The 17,298-nt window shown below is 38.3% G+C and overlaps 1 protein-coding gene across 4 annotated transcripts in view; it reads left to right on the top strand.

Moving 5' to 3' along the window:
* The window catches only part of LOC121322045 (histone deacetylase 4-like), a 282,533-nt gene that overhangs the window by 226,114 nt on the left and 39,121 nt on the right, over positions 1 to 17,298 (top strand). For 2 of the 4 annotated variants that reach the window (XM_041261508.1, XM_041261509.1), the window contains 6 exons: positions 961 to 1,202; positions 6,265 to 6,534; positions 12,013 to 12,199; positions 13,290 to 13,423; positions 15,278 to 15,383; positions 15,572 to 15,618. In XM_041261508.1, coding sequence (XP_041117442.1) covers positions 961 to 1,202; positions 6,265 to 6,534; positions 12,013 to 12,199; positions 13,290 to 13,423; positions 15,278 to 15,383; positions 15,572 to 15,618 — 986 coding nt within the window. The remainder of the gene's footprint in view (positions 1 to 960; positions 1,203 to 6,264; positions 6,535 to 12,012; positions 12,200 to 13,289; positions 13,424 to 15,277; positions 15,384 to 15,571; positions 15,619 to 17,298) is intronic. The other 2 variants (XM_041261507.1, XM_041261510.1) reach the window with 1 other exon arrangement.

The following is a 17,298-nucleotide window of genomic DNA, read 5'->3' as shown; positions in this document are numbered from 1 at the left end:
GCCCTTTTCAACTGCTTTATATGTTTGTTTGTTTGTTTACAAGGTTATTATAAAACTACTAAAATAAACTTTGCATATTTAAATATTTTAATAAAAAAACGTTTTTGACTATAAGTCTTTCTCAGTCTCTCAAGGTTGAAATTAGTTTGAGAGAGAGAGAGAGAGAGAGAGAGAGAGAGAGAGAGAGAGAGAGAAGCTAAACACACTGCCTTTCTCTTCCAGTTTTCACGTATTCCTCACTTGCCTCTGTTAACAAATGTATCTAGCGACAGTTAGCCCATTCACACCTACAGCATGCAAACAAACGCACATTTCTCTTAATAGGACCATTAAGAGATTTTTACACTAAGAATGTGAACCAAACCTCATTTTAAAGACTTATAGTCAAAACATTAATTACATCTACAGTTTACCAGTTACCACTTGGGACCATTTGGGAGCTAAATTGCCATGGCAACCCTGCTTATTGCAGGTGCAAAGCAAAAGACTATTAATTGTGAAGGAAGTTATTAAAATTATTTACTAAAAATAAATAATACATAAGAAAACCAGTCCACATTTTCCGTGTTATAACAGCCTTTACCGAAATAAAAAATACCCATTTGTTGTCCTTTCTAGAGATCCTCCCAGTTATTATCAAATTAGGAATTAAAAATAACTAAACATTTCAACATATCAATAAATAATCAGTCAATTAAAATTGCTACCAAGTAGTTAAAAATACTGCCAAGAAAATAAATATATGTTCCCCTTGTGTTCACAAACTAACATAAACAATGTGTGAAAAAGTAATTGCATGGGTGAAATATTTTATTTTTTATTTTAAAAAGCATTTAATTTTGTTTGTGTCAGCAAAACTGAATGGCTGTCCTCCTCCCTTTTTCCTCTTTTTCTCTCGTTACCTCTTATTCTGCTGCTGTTTTTTTCTGCTTTTTCTTTTTCCTTTCACATTATCTTCAGACTGGTATGTTTCAGGCCTTGGGGCCTTGCCCCTCCACACACAGTCCCTGGTGGGTGGCGGTGAACGGGTCTCCCCCACCATACACAAGCTGAGGCAGCACCGTCCGCTAGGCCGCACGCAGTCCGCCCCCTTGCCCCAGAATGCACAGGCCCTACAGCAGCTCGTCATCCAACATCAGCACCAGCAGTTCCTGGAGAAACACAAGCAGCAGTTCCAGCAGCAGCAGCTGCACCTCAACAAGGTGGGTAACGCCCATCTGCATGGCAATAAGAGTGTGGGGAGAAGAGTGATGTTGGCCTTAACTTTGGTTAGTTGTTTACAACTTTGGTTAGTTGAAATCAAATTCACTGGCAGTGTAGTTACTAAAGACTTTGTTAATTCCACTTTCCTTTACTAACATTCTGAACCAATGCTCAACATTTTCACAAAATATTTTTTTATTGTGCAAGGCCCTCGCTATCACACCGCTACAGGGAGACTGCTAGATCTTAAGTCCTCAATATCCCCCTCCCCTACAGGCAACCTGGGCTACAGTACCAATAGATGCAAAGAACATATTTGCAGTATTTGTTTTATAATTGCCTGTGCTTGGACAGGGAAAGAATGATTCTGTGACAAGGTACAGAGTGTACTAGTGATGGGGATCTGTGGGTAAAATGAGCATTACTCATCAGACCTTCATCTGTGAATGGTTTTGCATAATCAGACCTAGATTTATGCATACCTGTTATGGGTAAAATACTTTCTGTATTTAGTTTTGTTGAGACAGTTTTGTTTGCTCCATTTTGATCTAAGTTTATATCAGTCATGTCACATGCTCCCTGTGTTTTAATGTCAAATATTATAGCTGGAAACATTACAATTTACAACACTCAAATCTCTGAATGGAATCACCTACAGTCAAAACCTATTATTGTCATTGGTTCAATAAAACTGGAAGTCAATGAAGCATTTTTTTTTATTCTCAGATTGATTCAGTTATCAGGTTATACACTACGTTCATTTTTTGAAGAAGTAGCATACAGTACATGAAATGGTGAAGCTACTCTTCCGGGATATTTCACAGTGAAATGTTGAATGTTTTATATTGGTGAGTGAATAAAGTTCCTCTTTGCTGGCAGTTTGGTTAAAGTAGACTGTACATATTTGCAGAGCTTTCGTTATGAGTATTGTGGACCGAGCATTAAAAAAAAATTAGGTAAATATATTCTCTGGGTGTTAAAGCACTTCGATAAAATGCACAATTACAATATTTAGTTGGTTCAGTGAATAGAGATGCAACAATAAACCATTATTGATCGCCATGGCTTTTATTTTGTGAGGGGCCGTACTCCCGTAGCTGTGTCTCCTCCTGTTCAGTGCCAGGCTCTATCCAATCGCCGCACACAACACAGCTGATCACAATACAGTTGCTCAGCTGTCTTACAGATACGGCCTTTTCCCAAGATGACTTCCAGTTCCGTCCTACCCTCGAGTCGGCCCATCCCTGTGAAGGTGTACCACCAACCTTACTTAGCGCCCTTTCTGGTCAGGAGGTAGATTTGCAGCTCAGATTCCTTCTCTCCAGTTCACAGCAGCTTAATAAATTGAGCAACAAACATTTTGACTTTTAGTAGCACAAATAACACATTCTAATGAATAAAGTGTCTTGTGTTTAATTAATATAATTGATAGTTAGAATAATTTTCTCAATTAATATAACATATTACTATGTATAATAATATACACTTGCATGCAGGTATTTTTAGGATTTTGTGAAGACACATTTTTATAGCTTTTTTCTTTTGAATAATAGTGTTCTCAGTGTATTGATTATGGCTGATTGTTAACTTACTGATATTCGATTAGTAAACTGGTTTCTAATTGGACCATTGTCAGTTTACCAGTGTGTTTTACACTGCATACTGTACAACTGTATTCAATCACGCTCACTGTGCTAACAAGTTCACTCCAGTTACCAGCTTGTCCCAGGTCAATAACTTTGGAAATTCAGTTTGAGGGCAAGAATTGAATTTGCTAATTCCCATAGGAAAGCTAAAGGTTGAACCACAGTTTAAATACACTGTAATGTAGCTGTCCTGGCCTGGGTGTATGTTGAAAATGTCTGTTCATTCAAGTATAATACCCAGGGACATGCAATATGAAAGTAAATGCAATTTAAGAGTCAAGTGAAAATATCGAATCCAGCCTCTTTAAAAGCTGGCATCCTGTATAATTTGTCATGATGTTGAGGTCCCTATTGACATGAATGGTACGATACCCACTACAGTCCGGACCCAGTCTGTTCTACAGTCTGGAATAATTTTTTCTTGTCTGCTTAAAATCAATGTTAATCTCATCCAGCGCCAAGTCATGTGATTTTTCGTATTTAAGTTTATAATGAAGTATGTTGCGTAAATACACACATGTACCATGGGTTTGGTAGAGTAATATCCTTGTTTACTGAAAGGAAAATGAACATGCAATAGTTTAATTACTTTGACCATATGTACTGTCATAGAGATTATTCAAAAGTATTCCAATAGTTTAAGCCATTTATACCTTTATTTTTTAGGGGTACAGTCAACCAGCACACTGTATAATTCAGTACAGTTTTCTAATAACAAAATATGATTATAGAATCATTTTTGAACTTGATAAATTAAATAAGTCATTCTGTATCATTACAGCACAGTGGAATATATGCCCCAGATTAAGTTAAAATGCTGTCTTACATCACACACAGTGATATCTGTAATTGACTTCACTTAAGGCTGCACTTTGTTTCATTTATGGGGTAACACAAGGTTGTTTTGCTTTGCTGTCTTTCAGATTTTGTGTTATTTTTGCAAATACTATGTCTACACTAATTCTTTATGGAAAGAGTTAAACAAGTTTAGCAACTCAAAGATATAACTGCTTCTACCTCCAACTAAGTTGTTTCTTGCTAGTTATACTATCGTTTGTTTCCTTTGGGGAAAATTGGTTCTAAAGTGGCCCTGAGTTTCACAAGTCTGTTCATTTTTTTTTTGTTATTGTTCCAACTTTTCTTCTTACTATGTGTGTGCGTGTTTTTTTTTTTTTCTTTTTCCACAAACACAAATCACTGGGACAAAAAAAAAAAAAAACTGCACAATGCTCAAAGTGCTATGGGAGTGTTTCTCTTTAAATGAGAAAAACAGAAAGCTTGTTTGTAGAAGAAGGCAGGGATGAGTCAATTCCAGAGAGCTCTGACGTCAATGATGTTCCTCTGGAAGCAATGCCAGAGCTGGACTTGATTCAAACACACACACATTGGATGTGTTCTGAAGCTGCCGTTGCCATGGAGACTGTGATTTCAGTACGTGCTTAGAGTGAGGCACTTCAGAATATGGGAGGTTCGAAGCCCCTCTGTGCAACTTTAGTTCTTGTTTTGGTTCATAATTTCACATAGGAATATTTAGTTTTATTGTGGTTGAAAAGATTGAGTTTTTTATTTCTGTCTAATTAACACACAGTATTAGGAAGTTATAGTTTAGGGCTGTTCTCACGCTGGATACTGTGTATCACTGAGTTTGTGAAACAGCATGTATTTATTAAAGGTTTGTATATAAATAAATACAACATATGTAAGCTTGAAGAACTGGATTTGCAGTTCTTGTTTTGGTGGCCAAAAAGTAAATGCTGCACACACTGAAGCAGGCCATCCGTTTAAAGTGCAGTATAAAAGTCACACAATGTTGTTAAAGGCATTTACCAACCACCATAGCAGGGAGTCAACCAAAATAACAAATGATAAAAATGATAACATATCGAGGGAGCACTGTATATTGTAACATGTATGTGCATGCCTGTCCATGTTAATGTGTGCTTATGTTGAAGCGTGTGTGCACATACAGTTTGTACATAAATGGGCTGTAAATGTGGTATTTTCTGTCTTTTTCTAAACTAAAAGAAAGGGCACTTCAGTTGTGTTCTCATTTCCAAGCAACAGGTTTCAGCTGGATTCAGTCGGACACAGGAGAGAAAAGGTGAGGGGTGGACTCTTTCATTTCCAGCAGCTCCAGAGGTCACAGGTGTAGGAGTGTTGGTAGCTCGTCTTCACTCAACGGTTCATTTTTTTAAATGTCCTGAGGATTTGTGTTGACGGATATTGCAAGCCGAACTATAGCCTTGCTAACAAACTGTGTTCTTTAACTCTTTCCTGCCAGCAGGGGGTAACACAGAATTACAAATAGCTTTTCCAGCCTACCTGTGAGAATGCCTGCTTAAACCTGTTGTCATTGGCTTGTAATGGTTTATAATAATAACTGAAGTCATACTGCACACTAAGCCCCTCGAGATCCAAACGACAACAAATATGTTTGACAAAAACAGAATGTTTTAATTGGCAAAGCAACCACATGATATTTCTTCTTGATTAATGTGCATTCATTGTGCAGTTTTTTGTTTTGTTATAAGTAAAACTGCATTTGGCAGTTATTTATAACTGACGGTCATGTAGCAATACCCAATACGTTTAAGTTGAGATACTACCATTATAGGGTCCTATCCCTGGAGGGGAGGATGACTCATACAGTCAGGGCAGTGCAGGTTCGCGTCCTGGCTGTGCAAAGTCAGCAGTCTTTGCTGTGGATTCCAGAGGGAGCATCATATTGGCTGTGGGTTAAAGAGGCAAAACCGGCAGAGACTGCTTCTCCTCATCGCGCTACAGCAGGGAATGATCCTATCCCACTGTGTCTCCTTGCATGCAGATAATAAAAAAAGCTTACTCCAAGTCGTCATTTCCTAGCAACCATGTGGCATTGTGAGCAACATCAATGTTCTGGCTGTAGCTGAAGTAGTGTAACATGTGAATAAACCATCTAACTTTTAAATGAAAATACAAGGGTAATATTAATCTGATGTGTCTTATTATAAAAACAAATTCATAGCATAAACATTTTGATGAAAAAGAAGGTAAGTTTGACAGAGCCTTGGATTTATCATGGTGCCACCCTACTGTGAGACTTTCAATGATCAATGACAGACCCTGAATGCCAGTGTATTGGGTACATCTAAAACTAAGCTATAATGGTCTCAACATGCTTGAAAGCAGTGAAATCATGGCAAAGCATATACAAGTATGGTAAAGCATAATCATAATCAATATTGATTAAAGATGAAATATATATGCACTATTCACTGTGACTAGGATTCCAAATTATGTTTTCCTGTGATGAAAAGACACTGTATAGTTTTAAAAATAAAAACAATAGTAATAAAATACAAAGTGCAAATTGGGAAAAATAATCTTGAATAAACTTAAGCCTTCTGAAATGATTAACTGCCCCCTGCCCCTTTAGATGATCCCAAAGCCGAGCGAGCCGAGCCGGCAGCACGAGAGCCACCCCGAGGAGACAGAGGAAGAGCTCCGGGAGCACCAGGCCCTGGCCGACGAGCCCTTCCGAGACCGAGCCCCCGAGGAGGGGCAGCCCCGCCTTGTTCAGGTCAAGCAGGAGCCTCTGGAAAGCGAAGAGGACGAGGCCCAGCAGCAACAGCAACAGCAACAGCAACAACACGAGGAGCTGGAGCACAAGCAGAGGCTGACCGAGCAGGAGGGGCTGTTCAGTCAGGTAAACAAGAAGGGATGCAATTCATCGAGCCTTTTACTACAAAGAGTCAATAAAAACCTGGTAATGTTACAAAACAGCTTGAGTGTTGAGGGACATGCTTGCAGTTGCATTCTTGTGTACCAGATTAACTTGGAGAAAAGATGTTTGAGAACTCTCTTGAGACCACAGGGAGGAGGGGGGTTAACCCTTTCATTCCTGAATTATTTTTGTCGAGCTGAAGAATAAACTCCTTTATTGATACATGAGGACAGGACAAAACATTTTTTAAAATATTTTTCTACACTACCTCCAACCAGGACTGAAAGGGTTAAACTTGGTACGGGTCAGATATATCACACTTATCTTAGCTAATGTGTAGTTTTTCAATTTAGAAAATAAAATAAACAGGATGTGAAGACAGACAACCAGGATGTTTTAGCACCCCTGTGTCAATAGCGCTCCAAGGTCAGCTGGTACACTGGAATGATGACTGAAACAGAAGTGATTCTGGAATGCATTAGTTTAGATCACTGTGTTATCTTTTACCAATAAGTTCTTCAAGAATACCAAAGAGCCATTGAATTATATTCCTGAGTTGTTTATTATCATGTTATAAACCGGGTCTTTATTTAAATGTTTAAAGTTACTGTTTTTTTTAAAGAATTGTACTGCTAAGACACATTCAAAATGCACTCTCCTCATTACTTATGGCATATTAAGTCATCAGAGGGCAGTAGAGATCTCGTATTGGCAGCTCAGTTTTTAAATATGAAAATACACTTTGCCTGTGGATGATCTTCAGGCTACAGTGGTTCTCACATACACTTCACACTGGCGCGCTCTGCTACGTTATTGTTAAGAATAAAATAAGGTATTTGTTTTAGATTACTGTTTGGATTGGATGTCAAAATAATTATTTAGACATAGCAATGAAGTGGTAGATGCAAATTAGTTTAAATCATTTATTGTAATTGAAACATTATTTTACGCATTGCAAGCAATTAATTTAATATACTAAATAAGTTAATATGCGTTTCTCCGTAAATGGAACTCCCATTGGGTGTATTTACAGAAATGATCTTGCTATGTCCACTTTCTTCATTGGCCCATGTGTATTGAATCTTATATATAAACCCACTTTAGTATATTCTTTTAATATTTGTCACATTTCACAATGATACAAACATACCATAGTCAATATTTCCTTTTTGCTTTATTTATTTCCATCTTATAGAACCACTAATAATCTACTTGAAATTTGGCTGCAGTCCAATTTGTTTGTTTTTTTGCTTTAGAATGCAAACACATGACATTTAGAACATGTACCCCTTCCAACTCCCATCCCCAGCACATACCAACAGTGCTTTAGAAACCCTGTCGTTAATGTAAAGCAATTCTGACTCTTCCAACAAGGCTGTTTAATTTGGTGCTCAATGAGGTCCCTGGTGGTTTTGTTAGCAGAAACAGTAATCTTGTACCTGCCCTCTCTCTGGGTCACACGGCATGTTTTAAAAGCGTGTTTTGCCTTATGTCCATGTTAAATACTCTCCCTGGGAGTTTGTTTGCTCTGTTTATTCCCAGGCTGGGAAATGCCTCAACTTTCAAATCAGACCCAGAAAGAACCGTTTACAAGGTAAATGGAAGCACATGCTTTAACAATGAAGCGGGATCATTTATCATTATCTACCAACCGGGGGTGCATATCCCTGGTGATAGGGATATAGTGGAGATACATACATACACTTTAGACTATGACATATCTTGTTGTCATTAACTAGTGCAGAAACCAGGCTAACCCCAAGGCTTAGGAGAGTGTTGTGAAGAATGAAGGAACTGAATCTATTTGGCCAGAATAAATTAGGGGGGTTGATTAGTTTTTAAAATGTTAAAAGGAGCTGACAAAGCTAACCCTAGCCAATGCTTTAAACTGCTCAGAAACCAGAACTGAAGACACAGTTGGAAATTTGGTGGAAACACACTTAGAACAGAGGGTAGACTTTTTACACAGAGAGTGGTGAGGTTTGGCAAAGTCACATTGTTAATGCTGAATCATTGAGATAATTCAAGACTTAACAAAGTTTTGTTTTTAGTCAGTTTCTAGTAACCGGATGGGCCGAATTGGCCTCCTCTTGTTCTGAAATGTTGTACTGATGTTTCACAAGTAACAGTCTCAAAGGTAGTTTTTTTTTTTAAGGTATGTGGTAATCACTGCACAATGATCAGGTACATGTTTAATTCCAGAACAATTTAAAACCACTATTCAATCTGTTGTTAGGTACAAGTCCACCATAGTACCGGTAATTTCAGAGCGAGTCTTTACAGAAAACTGCTACACAACAGGTTTGATTACTTCACAATCAACAGAGTGCTGTAAAACATTGTACAGTATGTGCAGTGCAATACGCCAAGTACACGTGACAGTTAATACATTTAGACAATAACACTGTTATTGAAAACATTGTAAATACATTAAGTTTAATATTTGTATTCCTTCATTTTAATGTTTTTTTATCCTGGGTGTAACATTATACAGATAGCTTTGACAAGGGCAAGGCACAGCTGCTAATAAGTGTATTTAGCATTGTCTGCTAGAGACTAGCCCTTTAAATTCAAGTGCATCACCATGCTGTATGGGTAGCAGCGTGAGTGAACAGCAGACACTGTTTCAGTTACTGCACACATGATTACCCCAGACATTTTATTCCAAACCCCTGGTCTAGCACAAAGAGGTTATCATTGTATAGCTGCTTATGTTTAATTGCTCATGAAGAGTAGATATGTATTTTCTAGAAACTCAAGATGCAAAACTGTAACCAAACAGATTTCCTACATGTATGGTTCCAATACATTATTGAACATGCTGTCTATGTAGAACAACATGACGCGGGGGAATCATTCACTTATTTTTAATGCGTTATTTCCACCATGTGAGGTGGAGGGGGGTGTATGTTTTTACATACATACAGTGCAGTGAAAAAGTATTTGCCCCCTGTCAGATTTTCTGCATTTTTGCATATTTTTTACACTGAATGTTATCAGATCTTTAACCAAAATCTAATGTTAGATAAAAGGGACCCTGAGTGAAGAAATAACACAAAAATCTGAGACTCATTTGATTTATTTATTAAAGAAAGTTATGCAACACCCAATGCCCCTGTGTGAAAAAGTAATCGCCCCCTTAGACTCAGTAACTGGTTATGCCATCTTTAGTAGCAATAACTGCAACCAAACGCTTCCAGCACCGTGAAGGAATTCTGGCCCACTCCTTCCTGCAGAACTGCTTCAATTCAGTTACATTTGTGGGTTTTCGAGCATAAACTGCTTGTTTCAGGTCCTCCCACAACATCTAAATGGGGTTTAGGTCTGGACTTTGACTAGGCCATTCCAAAACTTTAATTTTCTTGTTCTTCACTTGCTTGTGTGTTTTGGATCATTGTCTTGCTGCATAACCCAGCTACGCTTCAGCTTCAGCTCATGGACGGATGGCCAGACATTCTCCTATAGAATTATCTGACAGAGCAGAATTCATGGTTCCTTCAATGATGGCAAGTTGTCCAGGTTCTCATGCAGCAAAGCATCCCCCAATCATGACACTACCACCACCATGCTTGACCGTTGGTATGAGGTTCTTACTGTGGAATGTAGTGTTTGGTTTTTGCCATGCATAACGGGGCCCATGTTGGCCAAAAAGTTCCACTTTTGACTCATCTGTCCATAGAACATTGTTCCAGAACTCCGGAGGATCATCCAGGTGCTTTCTGGCAAACTTGAGACGAGCATTCGTGTTCTTCTTAGTGAGCAGTGGTTTCCGCCTTGCTACTCTGCCATGAATCCCATTTTTGCCCAGTGTCTTTCTAATGGTGGAGTCATGAACACTGACCTTAGCCAAGGCGAGAGAGGCCTGCAGATCCCTGGATGTTGTTCTAGGGTTCTTTGTGACTTCCTGGACGATTTTACGCCTTGCTCTTGGAGAGATTCTGGCAGGACGGCGACTCCTGGGAAGATTCACTACTGTCCCAAACTTTCTCCATTTGGACAATATGGCTCTGACTGTGGTTTAGTGGAGCCCAGAGCCTTATAAATGACTTTGTAACCCTTTCCAGACTGATAGGCATCAACAACTTGTTTTTGGGAGGTCTTCATGAATTTCTTTTGATTGTGGCATTATGTGCGTCTAGAACCTGTGTGCTGACAACTTCACTCTGATAGTAAGGGCCAAAGTTAGTCAGATTTATATTGGGCAGCTCTGGCCCAAATCAGGCCTGATTGTTAACCAAAGTATTAAAACAGCTGACCCTAATTATCCCTTTAATTGAGGAGTTAAAGGAGTTAGTTAACTAGGGGAGCAATACATTTTTCACACCTGAAGATTGCATGTTTGATTACCTTGCACACCAAACAAATGAAAGAAGTACCAAACTTTAGTATATATTTTTTTCTCAGACTCCCTTTATATACTACTACAACCTACAAAAAGATCTGACCAAATTCAATGTGAGGCAATTACTTTTTCACGGCACTGTATAGTGGTTGAATATTTGGTGCAGTGATGAAGTACAGATTTTAGAAGGGATATTAGAACCCTCCTGCTGCGGGACTATTTTACTGCATTGAATTATCAGTTTTAGAAACAACGCTGTCAAAGCCTAGCTGATTCCAAAAATGCAGCAAATAACAGGAGTGCTGGGACAAATATTTGAAAATTCAAACAAACACTGTTTGAAATGTATTCAGTGACCATAAACAATGACCGTGTTTGTATTCATTCATTAAAGATAATTTAAAAGTAACTCTTACCAAAAAGATGAAATGGAAACAAATGCATATATTATGTCTAAACTAAAATAACACACATTCTACTATCCTTTATTTAATAGGACATTTAATGGGGTGTCCGATTTGGTATGAATTATACTTTTGTTTATTTATTTATTTATTTTTTCAAATTAAAGAATTCATCACTAAGCAATACTTGATTTTGAGCAGATGGCAACACATTATATTGCCTCAGGCATACTGTATGTATTTTATACATACATCCATTTAACTGGATATGCTGAGAAATCCCACAGTACAACAGGACCCCACTTTACCAGGAAGAGCTAGTGTATTTTTATAGAGAACACACTTTTTATAGTTAGCACATTTTCTTTAACAATATATTTGTGTTGAGACTTCTTGTCTTTGGATCATAGCAAGTCTTGTCAAAGGTACTGGAAAGGTTAAAGGAGTTTTACCTAATGACATAAATCTAGGAATCTTACATATTGTTCACTTCCATTGTAGGTCGTGAAGTTTCATTGAATGGACATGGGTATATAAAAAAATTAAACTGTGCCTGAGAAGTAACTATTTGTAATTGTAACTAGTTACATTTTTTTAAAGTAATAAGTAACTGTAACTAGTTACAATTTTGTCCTGGTAACTTTTAAACTGTTTTGTATTCGTTTTTAAAAGTAACTACCCCAACTATCTTTAAAGATGTCCTGTGTTCCACAGCAAGCCTTGTTACTGGAACAGCAACGCATCCACCAGCTGAGGAACTACCAGGCGTCGATGGAGGCGGCCGGGATCCCCATGAGATTCTCAGGGCACCGGCCGCTCTCCAGAGCCCAGTCCTCCCCTGCCTCAGCTACCTTCCCCATCTCTGTGCAGGAGCCTCCCACCAAGCCTCGATTCACCACTGGTCAGTGTCACACCCCATTAGCTAGTCAACACCCTCTTTTTCATGAGTGCAAGGGGAAGCAGGGGTGGGACAGCTGCTTATTTGCCAGAATCAAATAGTCAAGGTAAAAAGAGTCGACTAGTCGCCACTGTAAATCAAGTATTATTCAAATGCTGTATTTTATAATGTCCATTGTTCGTATTATGCATGTTTGTAACATTTAGCTCTTTGTGAATTATATTTTAAAATGTTTGGAATTTTCTTAAACTCTTTTAGTGTTTCAAAAAGGTATTTATATGTAATGGATTGCATCCACATCTGTGCTTCCTTCCATTTGAAACCGCACATTTCACAAAGACTTTCTGTTTCAATTCAAACAATTAACATATTGACACTGCTAGTTCACTACTAGTATACGCTTCAAAAACATGAATATGTTGCTGCTGCTTTTAACTGAAGCATGTGATTAGTTAACTATCGGTTCCTGAGGTCAGCTGTCACTTTTCTAGTCAACTGTTCGGCGCTACCCTTAGTGGGAAGCAAGCGAGAATACACCCCAGTTACAACAATTGTGAACACTAGATTGTCAAAATCTCGATTTTCTGAACAGCTTCGTTGTCCAAACAGCCCCTTGTTGTGTGCTTTTCTCTACTGCTCTGTTGTGGTATTTACAAAACAGTTCAGTACTATGTGTTATGTACAGGGAATCTTAATTATAGTTGAGTTGAATTATATATTTTTAGCAGGTTTCTTGATAAGGCAAGTCATTGAAACAATTTTGCAGTTGTAATTCAATTAGCCAAACTCGTCTCAATTAATTCAGCTAATACTAGTTTTACTGAGGTCACAAAATGAACAGCATTCCCAAAATATGCCAAAGATGTGCCAAATCTTAAACTCAGCCTAAGCGATTAACTTGAAGTCTGAATTCTTTTATGGTTATCTTATTCTACATACTGTAAATAATACTTTAATAGTGAGGACACCATATTTGCTAATAAAACTTTTAAAAGGTATATCCTGGAAACCAAAAACACAATTCCACAAAAATACATTGTTACCCTAAGAGCCCTCCTTTAATCCTTGTTGACTGTGCGTGTGTGTGCTGCAGGTCTGGTGTACGACACACTCATGCTGAAGCACCAGTGCATGTGTGGCAACAGCAACACACACCCAGAGCACGCCGGGAGGATCCAGAGCATATGGTCCCGGCTTCAGGAGACTGGCCTTCGAAGCCAGTGTGAGGTAAGGATCACAGAGAAATCCAGCAAGCACACATTGAAGGCAGTCCCTACAGCGTTGGGAAGGTGCTACCATGCACAATAAGCAAGGTTTTATTGCCATTAGAAAGTGTTAAACAGCTGATTTATTGCTGTTTTAAACATTTCAGTTGTTTGCTTCCGTTTCACTTTTTTAAAACCAGACATTTGATCTGAATGTTCTGATCTGGGGGGAGTTTCTTAGATTTCAGGTAATGTTGCCAGGGCTGTTTCATGCAGCATTCAAACCGTGTTCTTTTAAAGGCTACCAGTCTTTTTTTGGCTTTTATGGTTTATGTTATGGCAGGCGTTTTATATCCAGTTTCCTTTAGATCATAAATAATATTATACTTGCAATTTAAGCAAGTGTTAATGCTCTTTGCAACTCTTTCCTGTGAGTAACAATTAAGTTATGTGTGCAGTATATACTGCATTCATTGATTTTAACAACAGAGGGCAGCATTGCACCATGAATTGCCTGTACTGTACTTTTTTTTTTTTTTTTAAATGCTCAAAGACAACAATATATAGCCACCAACTACAAAAAAATAAATAAATAAATAGAAACTTTTATGCTCCACCAACTTTAATTTAATGTCATAGAAAAATCTCAATTGCTTTGTATATTATTCTCTAATAGTGCTGATTGAAAGGAACTGGGGTCCAATGAAAGGCCGGCCTTGCTTATCTGTAATCTGGTACGCAAGACTTTGTAAAACAGACACTTTGTTTTAACTTGCTCATCACAGTTTTGCCAGTGACATGCTCGCCTACTGACAGAGGTTTAGTACTGTTGTTGTTAAATTGAGAATTTATGAGTAGCTTTGAAAAATAGCAGTACTGCCTTTTGCCAGATAAATCTTACAGGACTGAAATTGAAACCATTTTCTAACTTGTTCCCTGTGACAAATAGACTATGTCCCCCCACACATAAATAACAGCTGGTTTGAGCTGTTATTCTACTTTAAGATAAAGCGATGAAGCCCTTTTACTGAAAAGTTTAAATAAAATCCCATTAGGAGCCTATTATAATACTATTATAAGAAACTCCAGCAGAATTATTAGCAGACAGTAAAAGCAAATGAGAGAGACGCAGCACAGTATCATTGATACAGTACTGCAATGGGTTCCATACCGTACTATAAAATATAATCACTATGGTCCCATACGGATGGCTTATTCCATTGGAGCTGCCCTTCCCTTTCTCTGTATTTCAGAGCCATTGCTTTGTAGTGCCACTGCATTGAGATTGAATTACTGTAGTTTGTGGTAAGGTTGTTGTTTATGTCCCACAATAAGTTTGATAAATAATAATAAAAAAAAGTATCACTGACTGTTTAATGGTAAATTAAGTACTGACAAATACAATTCATCATGGATATTGACTTTCCCACTTTCAAATTGCCATTGTTTCTTTAATAATGTCCTGCAGTACATGCACCTGTTTTCCAGGTTGTGTTGTATTCTTGTCAACTATGTCCATAGAAACCTAGAGATTAATTGACCTAGATATATCTAGAGAACTAATTATGATGAAACTTGACAAAGACATTTTTAGCAAGTTTGTGGTAGTATATAGTAGATGTGTGCCTGTCTTTCCATATATCACACCTTTTTACATATAGATCTACAGAGAACCACTTGTCAAAGTCTGTTGAAACCAGCTAAGGAAATTCTTCAGCATAAGTTATTATGATTATCGTAAGTATATGGAGGGGTCTCTGTCCGTCCCTCTACAGTATGTCAGTGCATACAGTGGATCAAGCTGATCATCTGCTTTATGTGGCTCTCTGGGGGATGATTGTCACTGACACGCTTGTTCATTTCTCTGGCCCTGCAGTGTATTCGTGGAAGAAAGGCGACGCTGGAGGAGCTGCAGACAGTTCACTCGGAGCCCCACGTTCTGCTCTACGGCACAAACCCTCTCAACAGGCAGAAATTAGACAGTAAGAACCTGCTTTAATCTGCTGGCTGTGGCACTTATACAGGCTCAAGGGATACAGCATGAGAGCAGGCTGTGAAGGGAGAAGTGAAGGTCACTCCTGCCTCAGCTACTATACCATAGCCAAACATGAAAGTCCTTCCACCTGACCTCTCTAAAGCCCACGCATCTTTCCCTGTTTCCTGTCCGCAGGTTCTTTGACTCCCATGTTCGTGAGGCTACTCTGCGGTGGAGTTGGAGTAAGTCTTTTCTTTAATGTAAAAATAATGTCCTGTTTGTTCTCTCCATTCCAGAGCTATCAGAACTTGTTGCATTGCTTTCCTTTGAGCGGAAAATTGCTACCAGATGTTTTCTATAAACAGGTTTTGTGTGTGGAGGGGGTGGGGGGTAAAATCCAGGCGACAGTATGAGAGTTTTGCTGTTGTAAAATTATAAATGACATCCACCATGTTTCAATACCCATCAATTGTATATGCGAAGGCTTGAAACCATAACTGATGAAATCATTATTGAGAGATGGTTACATTTTGGTACAGAGCAACACTTTGCTGTCTTGGCTGTCCGCTGTAGCGCCACACCTAGTTAGTGCAGGTGTTTATTTTTCATTGTCAATCTGGATCCAGGTACAGTTGTAAAATAGACTCACATTGACCCATAATTTATATTATCAAGTTAGATACTGAGATGTCGTCAGTTGATGTAAACAGTGATGGATTTACATTCCGCCACCACTGAAAATATGGCAACTAACACCTCTCACAGTGAAAATTAACTTCTTTAGAGTGTGTTTCTGACATATAAAACATCAGGGAGTAGCTTTGTATTGATTTGAATGGTGAGCTAAAGATTTGTCACTATTTGTATCATTGAATGCACCCCAATATCCTAACTACAGTAAAACCTGGCTAATCTAACCCCTCTACAAACCAGCATTCTGTATAATTCAGCATCGTTTTCAGGTCCCAACCAAATCGCTGTTGAAATTAATGTTGTTGATTTAACAAGATTTTACTATAGTCCCAACTTTATGGGAAAACTTTTTTTTAAAAATCGAGCTGGATTCGTGTGTAAGGTGGAATCTGGAATAAACCATCATTAATAGGTTAGTTAGTGACATGCCATTTATTTCTTCTTAAAAGCCAGCAACGTGGTGCATTATAGTAAACTGCTTAAAATCTGCATACCCATAAGTGTTCCAACTTAATGGTTCTTTATCATAGATCATCTTGTATACTGTACTACAAATGAGACAGGCAAATGCCAAAGCTCTGATCCCTAAACAGAATGAAAGTGAAGTTGGGGAAAAGCAGAACCTGGATTCTGTTATGGAAATGGGAGAAAATTGTTTTCTTCCTGACTCTTTGCAAAGAAAAAAGCCTCCACTTTGAAAATGATCCCGTCAGAATGAGGATAAACTGCATGTACTCATTCCAAGGCGCGCTGTCTCCCTCATTCTGTATCGTAAATGCACCGCAGCCTCGTAATTTGTGGCAGTCATTCTTGGCCAGACTTGAAAAGGTTGGAGTTTTTACATTGCCCTCGAGCAAGTCATGCCATTCAAAGCTAAACTGATAAATTGTAAACGGAAATTTATTCCGAGTTGAGGGGGTGCGCCCGTGGCTTTGGCTAAGTGTGGTTGTCTGTTGTCTGAATAGAAAGGCCTATTGTTTAGTTTGTTTAGTTGCTTTCTTTCAATTGTATGCTTTAATTCACCCTTGCCTGAGGAATGGAAATTGTTAATGTTATTTATGAGAGGTGTGTATTGGGGGGGACATATAAACCTGGTATGGCAATCTCTATCTTAAAAATCAGATTATTAAGGGCCAGCAATCCTATAACAACGTAAAGTGCTTCAGTCAGCTATGTCTTGTGGATTCAAAAACTGTGAACTGAGTAGTTTTATTATTAAACCTAAAGCT

The sequence above is a fragment of the Polyodon spathula genome, chromosome 10, assembly GCF_017654505.1.
Source record: "Polyodon spathula isolate WHYD16114869_AA chromosome 10, ASM1765450v1, whole genome shotgun sequence".
In the NCBI taxonomy this organism is placed as follows: Eukaryota; Metazoa; Chordata; class Actinopteri; order Acipenseriformes; family Polyodontidae; genus Polyodon; species Polyodon spathula.
This window is presented reverse-complemented; position numbering and strand designations above follow the sequence as displayed.